The 16,206-nt window shown below is 31.5% G+C and overlaps 2 protein-coding genes across 2 annotated transcripts; one reads left to right on the top strand and one right to left on the bottom strand.

Moving 5' to 3' along the window:
* The first annotated feature begins 6,538 nt into the window (after positions 1 to 6,538).
* On the top strand, positions 6,539 to 8,342 carry LOC132040630 (peroxidase 15-like). Its single transcript, XM_059431283.1, has 4 exons — positions 6,539 to 7,021; positions 7,118 to 7,315; positions 7,466 to 7,631; positions 7,743 to 8,342. The coding sequence occupies exons 1-4, from the start codon at positions 6,803 to 6,805 to the stop codon at positions 8,153 to 8,155; spliced, it is 996 nt and encodes a 331-aa protein (XP_059287266.1). The 5' UTR covers positions 6,539 to 6,802; the 3' UTR covers positions 8,156 to 8,342.
* A 4,472-nt stretch (positions 8,343 to 12,814) lies between these two features.
* LOC132039228 (3-ketoacyl-CoA synthase 17-like) lies at positions 12,815 to 16,202 on the bottom strand (the record flags this gene model as incomplete). The annotated part of the gene is made up of 3 exons (XM_059429762.1): positions 12,815 to 13,502; positions 14,369 to 14,584; positions 15,482 to 16,202. Coding segments are annotated over 3 exons (1,218 nt in total), but the record flags the coding sequence as incomplete, so codon positions are not given.
* Between the last annotated feature and the right edge of the window lie 4 nt (positions 16,203 to 16,206).

The raw sequence follows: 16,206 nt of genomic DNA, 5'->3' as shown, positions 1-16,206 counted from the left end.
CAGGTGAGAATATTGAGACTAGACAGACTTGTGGTTTAGAAGCTTCATCTTAGGCTGTGACTCTGTTATGGGATATTTTGTGACTTGAATTTGAGTATTAAGTGCCTATCTGTTTATCTTGTTGATTTTATACTTATATGCATGAACTAATCTTAGTCGGCCTGTGATGCTTATCGGTACATAGTGTTTGTACTGATACTACCTTGCTGCACCCACTTTGAGTGCAGATTGTGTTCCAGAGATTTCATCCGTTACATCTCTCTAGCTTGAAGCTAGTTTGCTCGATCAGATCCGAGGGTGAGCTTCTACCCATGCCATGCCACCTGAAGATCTCTCTTTCCAGATGTTTACTTTTGTTCCAGACATTAAGTGTTATTATATTTGAGATATACTTCAATCTTTAGACATTGTTAGTTAGAGTCCTTGTACAATGACTTTCAGATCTTCGGGTTGTAATAGTTAAGACTTCCGCATATTATCTATTAATTTTTGACTTGTTTTATTTATTCATTCATTCACTTATCTATTGACTGTTAATAAATGATTAAAGAAGTTGAAATTGGCTAATGATTAATGGGTTAACAGGTAAGGGTTCGCCTACTAGTGATAATAAGGTAGGTGCCCGCACGATCGGTAATTAGGGTCGTGACATTTATGGAAAGACTTCTCATCCTCACTGCTCGTATCATTAATAGCAGCAGGTGTTTTCTTTCAGCAGAGCCAAGTCAAGATCCATCACACCTAAGTGGAACTGGACTTGCTCATGTCACTCAAGAAGTTCAATCCGTTGAACACAATAACAGATGAAGCAAGCGAATGAAGAGGAATAGATGCAAAATAGAGATACAATAATATGGATTCAACAAACAATAAAAGTATATCATAATTCTCCTTTGGGTAGATACTGCGACACACTATCATAATTTAAATGCCATTTAATCTTTAATAGGCAATTAAATATTTTTAATCCAACATATACGACATCTTTGGATATACAATATATATTTGACTAATAACATTAATTTACCTCATTATATTTTACTATTCATAGAATAATTGATTCACCTTTGGGTTAATCCTTAAGTTCTAGCAATGGTGAATGTCAATTTATGCATCTATTTTCTATTATAGGCATTTCATTAGTTTAATGGACAAACGACAATATTTATATATGCACGTCTTTCACAAACATATTAGTTTGGCCACTTTGGTGACTAACAAACTATATAGACATTAATACATGCATAAAATAAATACGTAACTTATGTACGTACATTTTAAACATTCTAGTTTGGCCACTTTGGTGACTAACAAACTATAAAACCATAATCACGTACATAATATAAATAATAAATAACTTTATGCATGTACAATTCATAAACAATCTAGTTCGGCCACTTTGGTGACTAACAAACTATATAAACATAATACATGCATAAAGTAATCATGGAGATAATGTATGTGTAAATATTGAACATTCTAATTTGGCCACTTTGGTAACTAACAAACTATTTAACTGTAAGCACATACATTAATCTTTTTTTTTTTTTTAACAAATATATAAATAACACTTTTCACGATTGCAGCATATTAGAATCAAGATGTATTGCATTACGTTGAAATTAAATGCAATTGGCACATGATATGGGACTGTGGTTCAGCTTAAAAATTGTGCCCAAATTCAGGTCCCAAAAATTTCAACAGTAAGCCTTATCTACTTAATGGCTCAAAATATTCTAAATGGTCCGAAAATTAAATTACTTGATGGCCCAAAAGGAATAAAGAATTGATAGCTTAATGGTAGATACTCTACCTTTTATTCTGATGTCAATACCAGTTTCAATAATTAAAAGGCAGGTTTGACATTAACCGCCGGAGGCACAATTACGCCTTTCATTATATGCCATTAGTTTTTTTTTAATTTATGGACACATTCCGATGATTAAAGATCAAAATCAAGGTTTTCAAAACAAAACGTAATGCTGCCGGCCGGTTTATACCATGATGTTGGCCCTATATTGCTAAACCAAGCGAGTGTTACATCATTACGACGGTAATTTCGAAAGCAATTCAGTAATACCCTACAATCTTTTCTTTGACGAAGATTATCGGTTCAAATATCCAGGCTCTGATGCCACATGTAAGATTAATTTAATACATACCAGGATCTTGAACATGATAATCTTACAAGATGACGTTAAGGAAACATACCTGGTGCGGAAGATATTATCGCAGAGAAGAGCGGAAGCGTTAATTTGAAATTGATTTCTACCTCCTTACCCTAGCCTTATGTTACCACAAGAGTCAGCAATGGAAAAGAGATAGAGAATTTTTGTGGTAACCGTGGAGGGAGGACCAATTTATAGGAGTTCTGACTTAATACGGTATGTCCATCAAGTAATCGATCTAACGGACGAGATTTATTCTTTATTAAATATTAGTTATGGGTTTTGCATTATTGGGCCACACATTTCTATTATATATAAGCCTCTAATGAGGGCGAACACAACATCAAATACTTGTACCAAAAGCTTTACAAATTGTACACACAATGAATGCTTGTACCATAAGCTATATAACTTGTACACTTTACCCAACTATTTTTTTATCCCACGTGGACATATGGCATAATACTTAATATTTGTTCTCTTCTTATGTATAGACGTATGCACTTCAATTTTAATTCTCCGACACATTTATTTCCTCCGTGCACTTTTACTTGTTCACTTTTGACTTTTCACGTTCTTATTTGAATATTTATTCTCTTCTCATGTATAGACGTATGCAGTTCAATTTTAATTCTCCTACACAAATTTATTTCCTCCGTGCACTTTTACTTGTTCACTTTTGATTTTTCACGTTCTTTAAGAATTAATAAATCTCACATGAATATATGTCATAGTACTGAATATTTATTCTCTTCTCATGTATACACGTATGCACTTCAATTTTAATTTTCCAACACATATTTATTTCCTCCGTGCACTTTTACTTATTCACTTTTGACTTTTCACATTCTTACTTAATATTTATTCTCTTCTCATGTATACATATATGCACTTCAATTTTAATTCTCCAATATATATTTATCTCCTCCGTGCATTTTTACTTGTTCACTTTTGACTTTTCACGTTATTTAAGAATTAATAAATGAAGTACTCCTCCGTTTCATATTACTTGGTCACATTACTATACTTGACTTTTCACATTCTTTAAGAATTAATAAATGAAACACTCCCTTCGACCCATATTACTTGGCCACATTATTAAAAATATATCTCTATTTTTCCATTCTATATTTTTCTTCTTCTTATATATAAACGCCCAAGGTGGACGAACACAACAACAATAAGTTGTACAAAAGTAACTGAAATTGTACTCTAAGCAGGGACTAACATGTGTACATTTCAGAAGTTGAACATTAATTCTACCTCTTGTGTGTTTACTTTTTAAGTCCCCACGAGTCTGCAGTGTCTTAATTGTCCTTTCATTTCCTTCATTTGCCATATACTCACTCCCTCTGTCTCAATTTAAGTGTCTACGTTTGATTAGTCATAAAGTTGAAGAAATAAAGATAAACTTTCAAATCTTGTGGTTCTAAATTAAAAATGTATATAATATAATAAAATATCCTTTGAATCTTGTGATTATAAACTGGACATGTAGGATATTTGAATTGTCAACTTACTAAATATAAAAAAAGGTGGACATAATCAAAATAAGACAATTTTTTTTTTAACAACAAACACCCAAGTGGACGAACACAACAACAATAAGTTGTACAAAAAGCAACTGAAATCGTACTCTAAGCCGGGACTAACATGTTTACATTTCAGAAGTTTAACATTAATACTATCTCTTGTGTGTTTACTTTTTAAGTCCCCACGTGTCCGCAGTGTCTCAATTGTCCTTTCATTTCCTTCATTTGACATATACTCCCTCTGTCTTAATTTAAGTGTCTACGTTTGACTAGATATGAAGTTCAAGAAATAAAAATAGACTTTTAAATCTTGTGGTTCTAAATTAAAAATGTGTATAATATAATAAAATATCCTTTGAATCTTGTGATTATAAACTTAACATGTAGGATATTTGAATTGTCAACTTACTAAATATAAAAAGAGGCGGACATAATCAAAATAAGATAAATTTTAACAATAATTGAGAAATTAAGGGGAAAAATAAGACGAAAAGAAAAAAAAATATAGAGACTCACTAAGGAGAATAACGGTATCCTTTGCAAAATATATAAATCATAAAGACTAACTAAATAGAGTAACCAAATTAATCATGTTGAACCTCGTGCAGTCTGCTAGTAAATTAATAAAAGTCTAACATTGCTATCATCTTAATAATTAATCATTGATACACGAGATAAAGCCAAATGGACCAGCAAGCTTGCCAATAATTGTTGTTTGACAAATAATAAATGCCCTCCCTTCTGCCACTAATAATCTATTGTATCTTTTGGCGTAAATTATGCTATACATGCGGGGACAGATTAGAGACTTTCCAATGATAATCCATTTGCTTTGATTAGGTAATTATTGTGGCTATTAGGACTATCGATAGTCAAAGTTTATAGTTCTGCTCCAACTACTCTCACCAAATTCTTATGAGCCGGTTTGGAAGGGCTTAAAAAAAGCAGTTTATAAATTGAAAACAGCTTATAAGTTAAGAAAAAAAAAAAAAAAATTGGGGTAGCCTCATTTTTTTTTTTTTTTTGGCTTATAAGCTATTTTAAGCTTATAAGCTGTTTTAGATAAGTTAAGCTAAACGGACCTAATTATTGTTTTGAGCTTATTTTAAGTACAAAATGACTTATAAGCTGACCAAACAAACACTCAAAAAAATTGAAAACAACTTGTCAGCTGTTTTCAGCAACTTATAAGCCAATCCAACCGGGCTCTATATCTAGAGGAGGTGCTACCTAATTAATTTTCTTTTTGTATTCCTCTAGATTTAAAAATTTATTATGTACTATTTCATTTGATTGAACGTTTTTGGATTTTTCACTGACAATGAGCATCGTCACCAGGCCAACCAAACAATATATGCCTAAAGATTCATTTTTTCAGATTCACACGTTACAATATAGTACTAGACGAAAATACTCATGTCGACCAAAACGGCATTGACTTTCTCATTTAAAGGAATTCCCAGTTAATAGTTAGTTACGATATATATTTGTGTAAATAATTTTTGACTACCTTAGTTATTTCATAGTCGTTAATCATTAGATCATGGACATTACTAGTTACAGTAATGCAAATACTACCAAGGAAATAAGAGTTGGTAGAATTCTCAAAGTTGGAATTTCAAATTAATTATAGGGATAACCATTTCAAGGGTCGGGGAGGAAAACAATTGATTTTTCAAATTAATTAGACTATCAAGAATGTTGGTATGTTGGTATATATAATGAATTACAGTTGCGAATATATGCACCCTTCACTTACTAATGTTGTAAAACAGCTGACGTTCTACAAAATTAGAAGTCGCAATTGCTGTTATTTAAATTTTGTTTCTTTGGTTGAAAACATGGCTTATATACTTTTCTAAGCTGTTCATGGAAGCTGGTTTCTACTTATAAAATATCCGCATGGACAACAAACAGTGTATATAAGGCTTGCAAAATATCTACTTGTAACCCAAGAAGAAGGCTATATTTTATCAGACAGTATAGAGAAAATTGAGTGAGGCATAACAAACAGAAGAAACTATTAAATTGTCAGGGCACATGTCCACTGACAAAGGTAGTGTTCATTCTGGTTTGAATATTTAGGGATTCACGATTTTATTCGCTTGAGCTTTTAATCCAAATGTGTCTAAATAGTTGAATTCCTAATTCCGTTTTATATGACTCCTAACTTTTGATTCTCAGTCTGATGTGAGATTTGTATAATGCAAAATTCACAAGGTACGCCATTCGAATTTAATCGCCAACTATGTATCCGTGAGCTATTATTATCTGATTTTCACTATTGATGTTTTTTTGGTAATAACTATTGACGTTGTTTAACCTATTATAGTAGGCTGTCAACCTTTATTTTTCAGGCAACTTATTTTATTTTATTTTTTATGAATAGTTGTTTGTCATTAACTTTTGAATAATTTAATAGCATAAAAAATCTCTGACACCATCAGTATATAAAAGCTAAATTCAAAATAGAAAACAAAGTAAAATTGTTAAAGAACCGTAAAGTGCAGAATTACGAAAGGGTTGAGGAACTTAGCTGCCCACATTCTGATATTTCGCTAAATTATGAAGAATCTTTTGAAAATTTTATTATCGAAGATGTTAAAATGTTAAATCAGCTTTTAATGATCTTTATTAAGCTTTCACAATCAGTCACAACTTGCCTCCATTATTCTTACAGTGAGAAGGTTCTTTGATGAAAGAAGCGAGTAGCAAGTCAAACTTTTCAAGATTAATATGAATTATAAAAATCGTCGACTACTTGTTTCACGAGATTTAATTAATCAAGAAACAACTGGATTTTATATTTTCACTCAAACATTGAACAAGTCTCATATGGCTATTTCTTTACCCATTTGCCTAAGAAATTTTCCACAAAACCTTGCTGTAGTAGGTTAGTAACAGAAGTTTCCTCATATCACCAGACACACTTACAAACAAAGCAAGTTATTTTGTTTGACTATGATGTTTGAAATTTTAAGAATAAATCAGGAAAGTGAGGCACTTTTTTTTGTATATATTGCCTAGATCTCTAGCTATTCATGAGGCACAAGTAAAAGAAATTGTCTAGCTAGCTAGCTTCACTTCTTCTACTAAACAAAAATGGTTCCTGGTCCTACTTCTTCTTTAGCAGTTATATGCATTTTGCTGTCAACATTTAGTTTCTATCAATCAAATGCGCAGTTGAGTGCAAATTTTTACTCAAGTACATGTCCAAATGTTTCAACTATTGTCCAAAATGTAATTCAACAAGCTTTACAGTCTGATGCGCGCATTGGGGCCAGCCTCATTCGTCTTCATTTCCATGATTGCTTTGTCAATGTAAATTCACGCATGAACTCTTTCATGTTACTTTCTTACACAGTTGGTACTTCTTAATTAGCTAATCTTAAGTGACTTATATTTCTTAATTGATAGGGATGTGATGCTTCACTTTTGTTGGATAATAACGCTACAACAAATATAGTAAGTGAGAAAGATGCAGCTCCTAATGCAAATTCCACAAGAGGTTTCGATGTTGTTGACAACATTAAAACTGCTGTTGAAAGTTCTTGCCCTGGTGTTGTCTCCTGTGCTGACATTCTTGCTCTTGCCGCAGAATCCTCTGTTTCTTTGGTATAAAAATTTGAATAACTAGTTTTTAAAAAAAAAAAAAGTTTCAGCCTTAAAAGTAGTGTTTTTTTTTTTTTCTTCAACAAATGTTTCAGAAGATAAACATTAAACTTATTTGTGAATCATTTCTTTTATCATCTCAATGGAGTGCAGGCAGGTGGTCCTTCATGGAATGTTTTATTAGGGAGAAGAGACAGCAGAACAGCAAATCAAGCAGGAGCTAATACTTCTATTCCGTCTCCTTTGGAGGGCTTAAGCAACATTACATCAAAGTTTTCCGCTGTTGGACTTAATGTTACCGAGCTAGTTGCCTTATCCGGTAATTAGTTATAATTTCCTCCGCCCTATTTTACATATCCTTATTACTATTTGGAGAGTCAAACAATTTTTATCAACTAAGTTATCAAATCTTTGTTTCTCTAAACGTTAGGTGCACACACATTTGGACGTGCCCAATGTCGCGTATTCAGTGCCCGCATTTACAATTTCAATGGCACAGGAAATCCAGACCCCACCCTAAATACAACTTACTTGGCCAACCTAAGGCAGATATGTCCTCAAAATGGAAGTGCCACAGCCTTGGCTAATCTTGACCCGGCAACGTCGGATAGTTTCGACAATAATTATTTTGCAAACTTGCAGAACAATCAAGGGCTTCTGCAATCAGATCAAGAGTTATTCTCAACAGCTGCTGCAACAACTGCCTCAATTGTGAACACATTTAGTAGTAACCAAAATACCTTCTTTCAGAGCTTCGTTCAGTCAATGATTAACATGGGAAACATTAGCCCATTAACCGGCACCAACGGGGAGATTCGCTCAGATTGTAAAAGAGTCAATTGATGAAAAAATATTGATTAAAAGAAGAAAACATTTCAAGCAAAGTTTTGTAGGTTTAGCAGTTTTTGTTATGAATTAGTAGATCTTTGTTTTTCTTAAACCAAGTGTTGTTACTGCATAGAATATTGGTTGTATTAGTCACTGCCTTTGACTTTCCTTTTATATTATTTCTAAATCTTTTTTCTTCTTTAGTTCTAATTACCCAAAAGGCAAAAATATTCCTTTTTATATTATTTCTAATTACTTTTATTTTATTTCTTGTTACCCAAAGGCAAAAGAAATATACTTAGATGAGGCACAAGCTCTGCAAATCCTGAAAGTAATGGTGAACCCATCATTTTGAAATTCTGGATTCGTCTCTGCCTTCACCGTTGTTACTTTGAAAAAATTAGAATGCAAACATTCTATTGTGCATATGGAATTAGAACGGAGCAACCCCATAATCGTGATTTGATCATCATTAGGTGGTGAGAAAGTATGCCCTCATGATGAAGGGGGACCACTACACCCGAACAAGACAACAACCAAGATATAATAAATTATTTTTTCACTTTTTATGCTTATTCTAATGAATGTTGAGAGAGATTAATGTGGTGAAAGCAAGAGTAGTAACAAAGTAAGATAAAATAAATAGATAAGGGAAATTTATCTTTTTAATTAATATAGAATATTCCCTTAAGGGCCGTATAAAAGACAAACATGCAGTGGCGGACCCAGAATTTTGTACAAGTGGGTTCAATCGAAGACATCAATATGAGTTGATGTTGAGCAGGACAAATAAAATTTACGTGCAACACTTCCTTTCTTCTTATTTTCATAACTTGACAAAGATGTCTTTCCTTAAAAACGGCAAAAAAAGAAGAAGGTAAAACTCTATTTACTTTAATGTAAAGAATTGTATAAAGGGCAAAAATTAAAAACCGGCAAAAAAAGAAGAAGTTAAAACTCTATTTACTTTAATGTAAAGAATTGTATTTTGTCGATTTAATTTAATAATTTTTACCTCAAAAAAAATAAACAACCTTTTAAACTTTAGAAAAAACTTCATAACAAATATAAAATTTTCTTAAACTCCAAGAACTCAACTATCTAAAATATATCTTGTTTATAAATGGAAAAGCTGTAATTCACAAAAATAAGAAAAAGGTAAATAGTTTCATAAATGACACATGCATATTTTTTAACTAAACTGATAATTGATAGATGCACAAAAATTAAAAAAATAGCTAATAAACTAAATTGGAAATTTCAATCTAACCAAACTATACAATTCCAACATAAACTAAACTAAAAAGAACCAAACCTATGAAAGAAAGAAATAAAATCACCCCAAGTTTTACCTTTTTAAAAAAAAGTAAAATGGACTTTAGCATAAATCTTATTAAAGGAGAGTAAAGAAAGATAGTAGAATACATACATTTACAAAGTAGTAAATAGAAAGAGAAGAGATTTAGTACATGGTATAAATTAGAAAGGAAGGACCCTCACGTGCAAACCACAAATAATCAACAAAATGCATAAAAACGTAGATAGGCGGGGTCAAACTCTCGATCTTAAGATGCCTTTTGAACCTCCTTACCATCTCGCCAGATCTGTGGCTTCGTTCAAGTGGGTTCAACATAAGATTAATATTGGAAAATTTTGTTTTCAGTCAAATTTCCAATATACATACAGTATAATTTCCGGACGAAGTGGGTTCAATTGATCCCACTTGATACAATGTGGGTCCGCCCCTGCAAACATGACAAGTCAAAGGAAACGAGGGGTACTTCTGAGTTCCGATCTACTATAACTGTCGTTACTTAAGATTTCGTTAAGAAAATCATCTAATAGAATTAGTCACGGGATTATTTAACTAAATTACCGGTTATATCTAGATGATCATTTAACTTTCCTTAGACTTACTAGAAAATTATAAATCGTATCTCAGAGGATGATAAATTTAAAAAGAAAATAATATCTTCTTGATGTCATAAAGCAAACACTTATTGTGGATCGAATTGAATTGACTAAAATGATACTTGATATAACAGTACACGAAGACAAAAAATAATATAGCCATAAGCCGCAATAAATTATTTTTGTGATAATTATAAAAAATACTCTTTTGGGTTAGCGCACTTGAGACATCAAATAACCATAGATTATATATTATTTTATTCTTTATTCCTTTATATTTTTTTTTCTTCAATTTATTTCTTCATAATTAAAAAAATTTCTTTCTTCATAATTAAAAAATCAATTAGGACAAGATAAATGGTAACTCACAAAAGGAGGAGGCATCTTTTCCTGGGAATGTGCATCGAGCCAAGAAAATATGATGATCTTTTGCAAGATATAGCTATTGAACTATTTGTTGTCATGTTGGCATGGAGTGAAACTAAAGTAATATTCTTAAGTCTTTATGTATTTTTTAAACTCTTATGGATTTAACTCTACACACACAAACACACAATTAGAGACCTCTAACACTCGTTAATGATATTAAAGCTGAACTTCAGGATAGTCTTTTGAAGTTAAAATTGAAAAAAACAACTTTCAAGGTACTAAAAATTGAACTTCAAAACACAGTTTCAAAAATAGTTTGAATTTAAGTACAGAGGAGAAGTAGCACCAAAGAAGTAGAGAGAAGAGGGAGGAGAAGGAGGAAAATCGGATCTATATTTTGTTCTTAAATTATGGCTATGATTTAATTACTTTACATTATTTTAAATAGTATTCATAAAAGTGATTTTCTCCCTAATTAATTCTTTTTTGTTGGAAGTTTTATGGCAATAGCCGGCAGAATTTGCTGTTTAATTTTCTTAGCCGATATACATAGATTATACATTGATTATATACTTATATTACACATATTATACATGAATTATACATATTTTACATAATTCTCCAGCTATTTTTAATTTGAGAGGTTAGATGAACGGCTACGTAAGTTAACTCTTCTTCTTTTGGTTTTGGACCTCATGGTTCAGTTCGACTATTGGGCTTCTGAAATGATCTTTGAAGATCTCTTATCCATACCAAGTGGATCGAAATGCCCACATAGTGGTTGTGATTGCACGGTTTGCTCTTCAAATGGGCTGGTCTTTAATTGTGCCATTCAAATAGGATGGTCTTTAATTTCTGTCCGTTAAAAATCAAACTGATGCGTAATTACACAGAAGTTTTTAAGGACAAGAGACATAACTTTTGAAATATCATGATCCGAAAATATAAACTTATGTCCAATACAAAAATCGTTGTAAAAATTAAGGACCAACACAAAATAGGGATCAAAGTGCAAATGCCTCCAAATTGTGGAAATGTCATAGGTCCAAGATTGAATTCTCGACCACATTAAGTGCTATAAACGTCCGTTTCGATTGAAATGATTATATTTGATTCAAGACGAAATTTAAGAAAGAACATTTTTTTCAAAAACTTGACCGGCCATGACATTTTTGTTACTACAAAAGCGTGCCATTAACAGCTAAACGAGAAATTTAAAATTAATTTTTTTTCAAATAAAACAAAAATGCATTCCTTTTAAAACGAACTGATAAGAAAATAGAACATACAATTATTTTTGCAAAAATAGAGTGACAACTACTCTATCATTCGAGAACAGAACGTAATATATTTATGTACTTAGTTGAAATTATCCTACTTTATCATACGGATGATAAATGAAGAATATCTATATTTAGTTGAAATTATCCTCCTTTATCATATGGATGATATATGAAGAATATCTGCTCTACTCGTGAAGCAAGCTCCGGAAGGAATTTTGGTGAATTACTCTTATTTTGTTGCTTTAGTCTTTGATTGTAAAACTCTTGTTAAAGAGTTACCATTTTTCTCTTTGTTGTCTCTCATTACCGATGTATTCGCATTTGATTTGAATAATAAATGATCAAAAACCCATTTTCAAAAAGGAAATCTCATTCATTCACGAGGGAGGGGCTCTGCTCCATTAAGACTTGCTCCAATAGATGTCAATGCAGGCTTAGATTACTGATATTTGTCATTGTGAATTTTAAGGGTTGAGATTTGTTTTGGTTTATTTTCTATCATTATGACTAATTCTCAATTAAGTAATGGTACTAATAGCCAGATATAATTTTTTTAGAATATATTAATAAAAAAAATAATGTCACATAAAATGAACAAATGGTATTTTCTTAAAGAATTAATTAATATACTTGAGGTCTGATGAGATGTAAGAAAACATTTCTTTTATCGTGGCTGGTTGTAGCAAATTATTTACTTAACTCATTAACTTATAGTTATTATAACTATGAGTTAAGTTTATTGTGTATATAATATTTATACACTCATTAAGTTGATCTAAAGTACATTTAACTCTTCGAAGCCAAAATGATACGATAACCTGAAAAATAAATTTACAAATTGTCATAGCTATCAAAATTGCGCTGATAGTATAACACTATTCCTTTTCATGTTGTTAATATATACTATATAGCTTAAATCCATATACAATTAAATGTTACTAGGGGCGTGTATATCATTGTATTCCCCAAGTGGCATCACGGGATATACTGCTTAGTCAATTCTTTTATACACACACACACACAAAGATACACACACACGTGTCACACACACGTGTACATAGAGATAATAAGAAAAATGAAAATAATGGGTATAAATATAAAAAACAAGCAGTAAAAACAACACTGTTTGTCATTATAGTGATTTATTCAATTACTTACTTCTTCAAATGACACCGCACACACTACCGCGCGCCAGTTACACCTTAGTTTTCAAATGACCAACTAATAGTACTAGAAGATTTACATTATATTGGTGTAATAAAAATTAAACATGTCCTACTAACACCAATCAGTAAAAATTGATATATAAATATTGAGAAAATTAAAGAAACAATAATGAGAATTTATTATATCTATTTTATTTCCCTTTTTCTTTTGGGAAACAAATGAGCGCTTCAGTATCTTCAAATGATCAATATACTTGCATGCACATATATATGGTGCCCCAAGAAAATTCTTTTTGCTATTCCTTTGCCTTTTTCTGCACCACAATTTTCTTAATTGGCCAAAGTATTAAATTCACCAGGCCTTCAATGGATAATTATCTATGCATTCATTCCAAGGGTTATCAGAATCTTGAGTTGAATCTTGAATCCACTTCCACACCAAACTCCCAAACGCAATCATCCACATCCTGTCCCCTTTTTTCACTCTTTTTTTTGCTTCAAAATAAGCCAACTCATAAAACACTAAGCTACTAGACGTGTTACCAAATCTGTTCAAAGTCATTCTTGCTGGCTCTGTCACTTCATCGTTCAATTTTAAAACTCGACCAACTTGCTCTATTACTGCCTTGCCACCTGTGCAAGAGTAGTAAAATTAGCCCATAAAAATATAAGAGCAAGTTACACATTTGATCGGTCGAATAAAAATAATTATATTTGCTAGTTAAATATACAAAAAATATATATTATTATGTGTCAAAAAGGTACATTTTATATATGTATTAAATATGCATTTGACGGCTCTTATTTCATTCAACGGTTTCTCAAAATAAAACTCGCTCAACTCGTTAACTTTTTTCCCCATATACCCCTTTATGGAAAAATTACGTGATATAATGACTTAAACCCACTAATTATCCATTTTAGCAATAGTTTTAAATTATTAGAAAAAAATTCTTTTATAATACATATGTATGTACGTATGTTTTTTTTTTTTTATGTACGCATGCATGCATGTATGTATGACTTTATGTATGTAGGACCGTTTGTGTGTGTGTGTGTATGTATGTATGATATATTTAAAAACCATAGTTTTGAAAATTCAATGCCATAATTTGTTATTTGGGGCATAAATAGTGCTATTATGAAAAATACCCCTTCATTTATTAATTCAACTCATTTTAACTAAGGTCAATCTAATCCATCTAAAAACTGGGCTGATAAATTTTGCACAAATTGACCAATGAGAAATCTTGTTTAATTATTATTAAAATTTTCTTTTGTTTGATATGTTATATATAATCATAATAAAAAGATAAAGTATTATTAGATACTTAAACAAACTATAAAAAAGCAAACCATGAAACTAAAACTTAATAAAAATTGAACGGTTTGGATTATGACCGTTTCAGCATAAACTATTTCAACCCAAAAAATTTAGACAAATTAAATTTAAACAAATTTAACACTATCCACCCCGGCACCCACTTTGACACCCTTACCTGTGTGAATACATAAGTGTTCGAATGCTGTTGTAAAATCAGGAACCACTGGCTTGAATTTGCGTTGGGATAATATTGTAGACATGACTATTGAGTAAGCGTAATTTGTGAGTTGGGTTATTGCAAGGACACGTGGTGCGAGTATTTTGATGTGTTGACGTAGGTTCAGCCCTGCCACTCTTATCAGATCCTTGGTAAGTGAAACACCAGTAATACCTGTAAGAGGAAGATATTGTTTGGTACTAGTAATTTAGTAAAACAATAAGTGAGCGTTTGGTCATAAAAATTATTCACTTTTTTTTTGTAAATTTTTTTTACTTTTTTTTACTTTTAGCGTTTGGCTATAAAAATTATTCACTTTTTTTCGGAGTTGTATTCTTGAATACTAAAAACAAGAAAAACATGTTTTTAAAAAAAATTTTACTTTTTTCACTTTTTTACACTACATTTCACCAAAAACTACAATTTCAAAAACTATGGCCAACTCCAACTCCAACTTCAAAAATTTCAAAAAAATTGAAAAAGTTTTTGATATTTATGGCCAAACGGGCCCTAAGACTATATTAATTCATTATGTCAAATGGAAAATGTATATATTGGGGTATTATAAGTCTCAAAAGGTAATTGCAAAATTATTTTAGATAAGACTTATCACATAGTCCCTTCGTTCTAGTTTTTGTGTTACATATATATTCCTTTTTAGCTGTCTTAAGAATAATGATTTATACTTATATATTTTTGAAATAGTTAACTTACACCTCCTGTTATATAATGAGAAGTTTTTATAACCACCTAAATAATATAGTAACATATTTAAGAATAAAAGTTTCAAAAATTTTATTGTCGCACATATTAATTGATCAATTAGTCTTATCATAGAGACCGATATATAATTACATTACTCTAAAAGCGACCTGATTATGTAAATATGGTTTGAACCTCATTCCATAATAATAGGAATAACTTATTAAACCTATCCAACAATGCATGGCCCTAGAAATAGATAAAAGGTTATATATATCTTGCACGTCATATATATAGATTCATTTCTTAGGTAACGCATATAACGTACTTAACTAAAACATTAAATGTGAATATCTACAACATAAATACCTTTATCATCTTCCTCCTGAAATGCAGCTTTATACGCGCTATCATCGGCACCATGGTTAGTTCTAAGTGAATGAACAAGTTCCATTTTTGCACCTTCCAAAAGTTTAGGATCATTGCTAACAATAGCAGCAGCACAGCCAACACGAAATATACAATTAGTCACGAGCATCGAACGGTTTTCACCATTGTACCAATTCAGAGTTATGCTCTCTGTGATCACAACAAGTGCATTTTGGACTTTTCTACTCCCACGCAAAACCTTAGCTGCAAAATCAATGGAAAGAACCCCAGAACTGCATCCCATTCCACTCAAATTATACGTTTTCACGTCCGATCTAAGCTTATAACGGTTCACAATGAGTGAAGAGAGCGAAGGGGAAGGCGAAAAGCTCCCACATGTAACAATGACAATGTCGATCGATTGAGGGTCGATTAGGGTTTTAGCTAGAAGGTCGTCGATAGATGAAAATACCCCTTCTTGAGCTTCTTGATTTGCACTTTTTAGTGTAGGCATGTTGTTAGTATTATTATTATTATCATCTTCAAATATGAATGGTGGTCCATAAGTTTCATCCCCTAAGCCGGATTTAAGGTAAATGTTACGCATGAATTCGATGGATTCTTGCGATAAGCGCATATTCTTGAGCAAGAATGATTCACCAACTTTATAAGAACATTTCCTATGGGTTGGTGGCTTGTAACATGCATAGTTTAACAAGAAAACC

This window comes from Lycium ferocissimum, chromosome 12 (assembly GCF_029784015.1).
Source record: "Lycium ferocissimum isolate CSIRO_LF1 chromosome 12, AGI_CSIRO_Lferr_CH_V1, whole genome shotgun sequence".
NCBI classification, from domain to species: Eukaryota; Viridiplantae; Streptophyta; class Magnoliopsida; order Solanales; family Solanaceae; genus Lycium; species Lycium ferocissimum.
Note: the sequence above shows the minus strand (reverse complement) of the source record. Positions and strands in the feature narration are given on the sequence as shown.

What these genes read in the sequence shown, in the direction of transcription:
- LOC132040630 (XM_059431283.1), top strand. Translation starts at nt 6,803, where the DNA reads ATGGTTCCTGGTCCTACTTCTTCTTTAGCAGTTATATGCATTTTGCTG. An exon ending in TCCATGATTGCTTTGTCAAT is followed by an intron (nt 7,022 to 7,117) that starts GTAAATTCACGC and finishes CTTAATTGATAG; the next exon opens with GGATGTGATGCTTCACTTTT. An exon ending in CAGAATCCTCTGTTTCTTTG is followed by an intron (nt 7,316 to 7,465) that starts GTATAAAAATTT and finishes AATGGAGTGCAG; the next exon opens with GCAGGTGGTCCTTCATGGAA.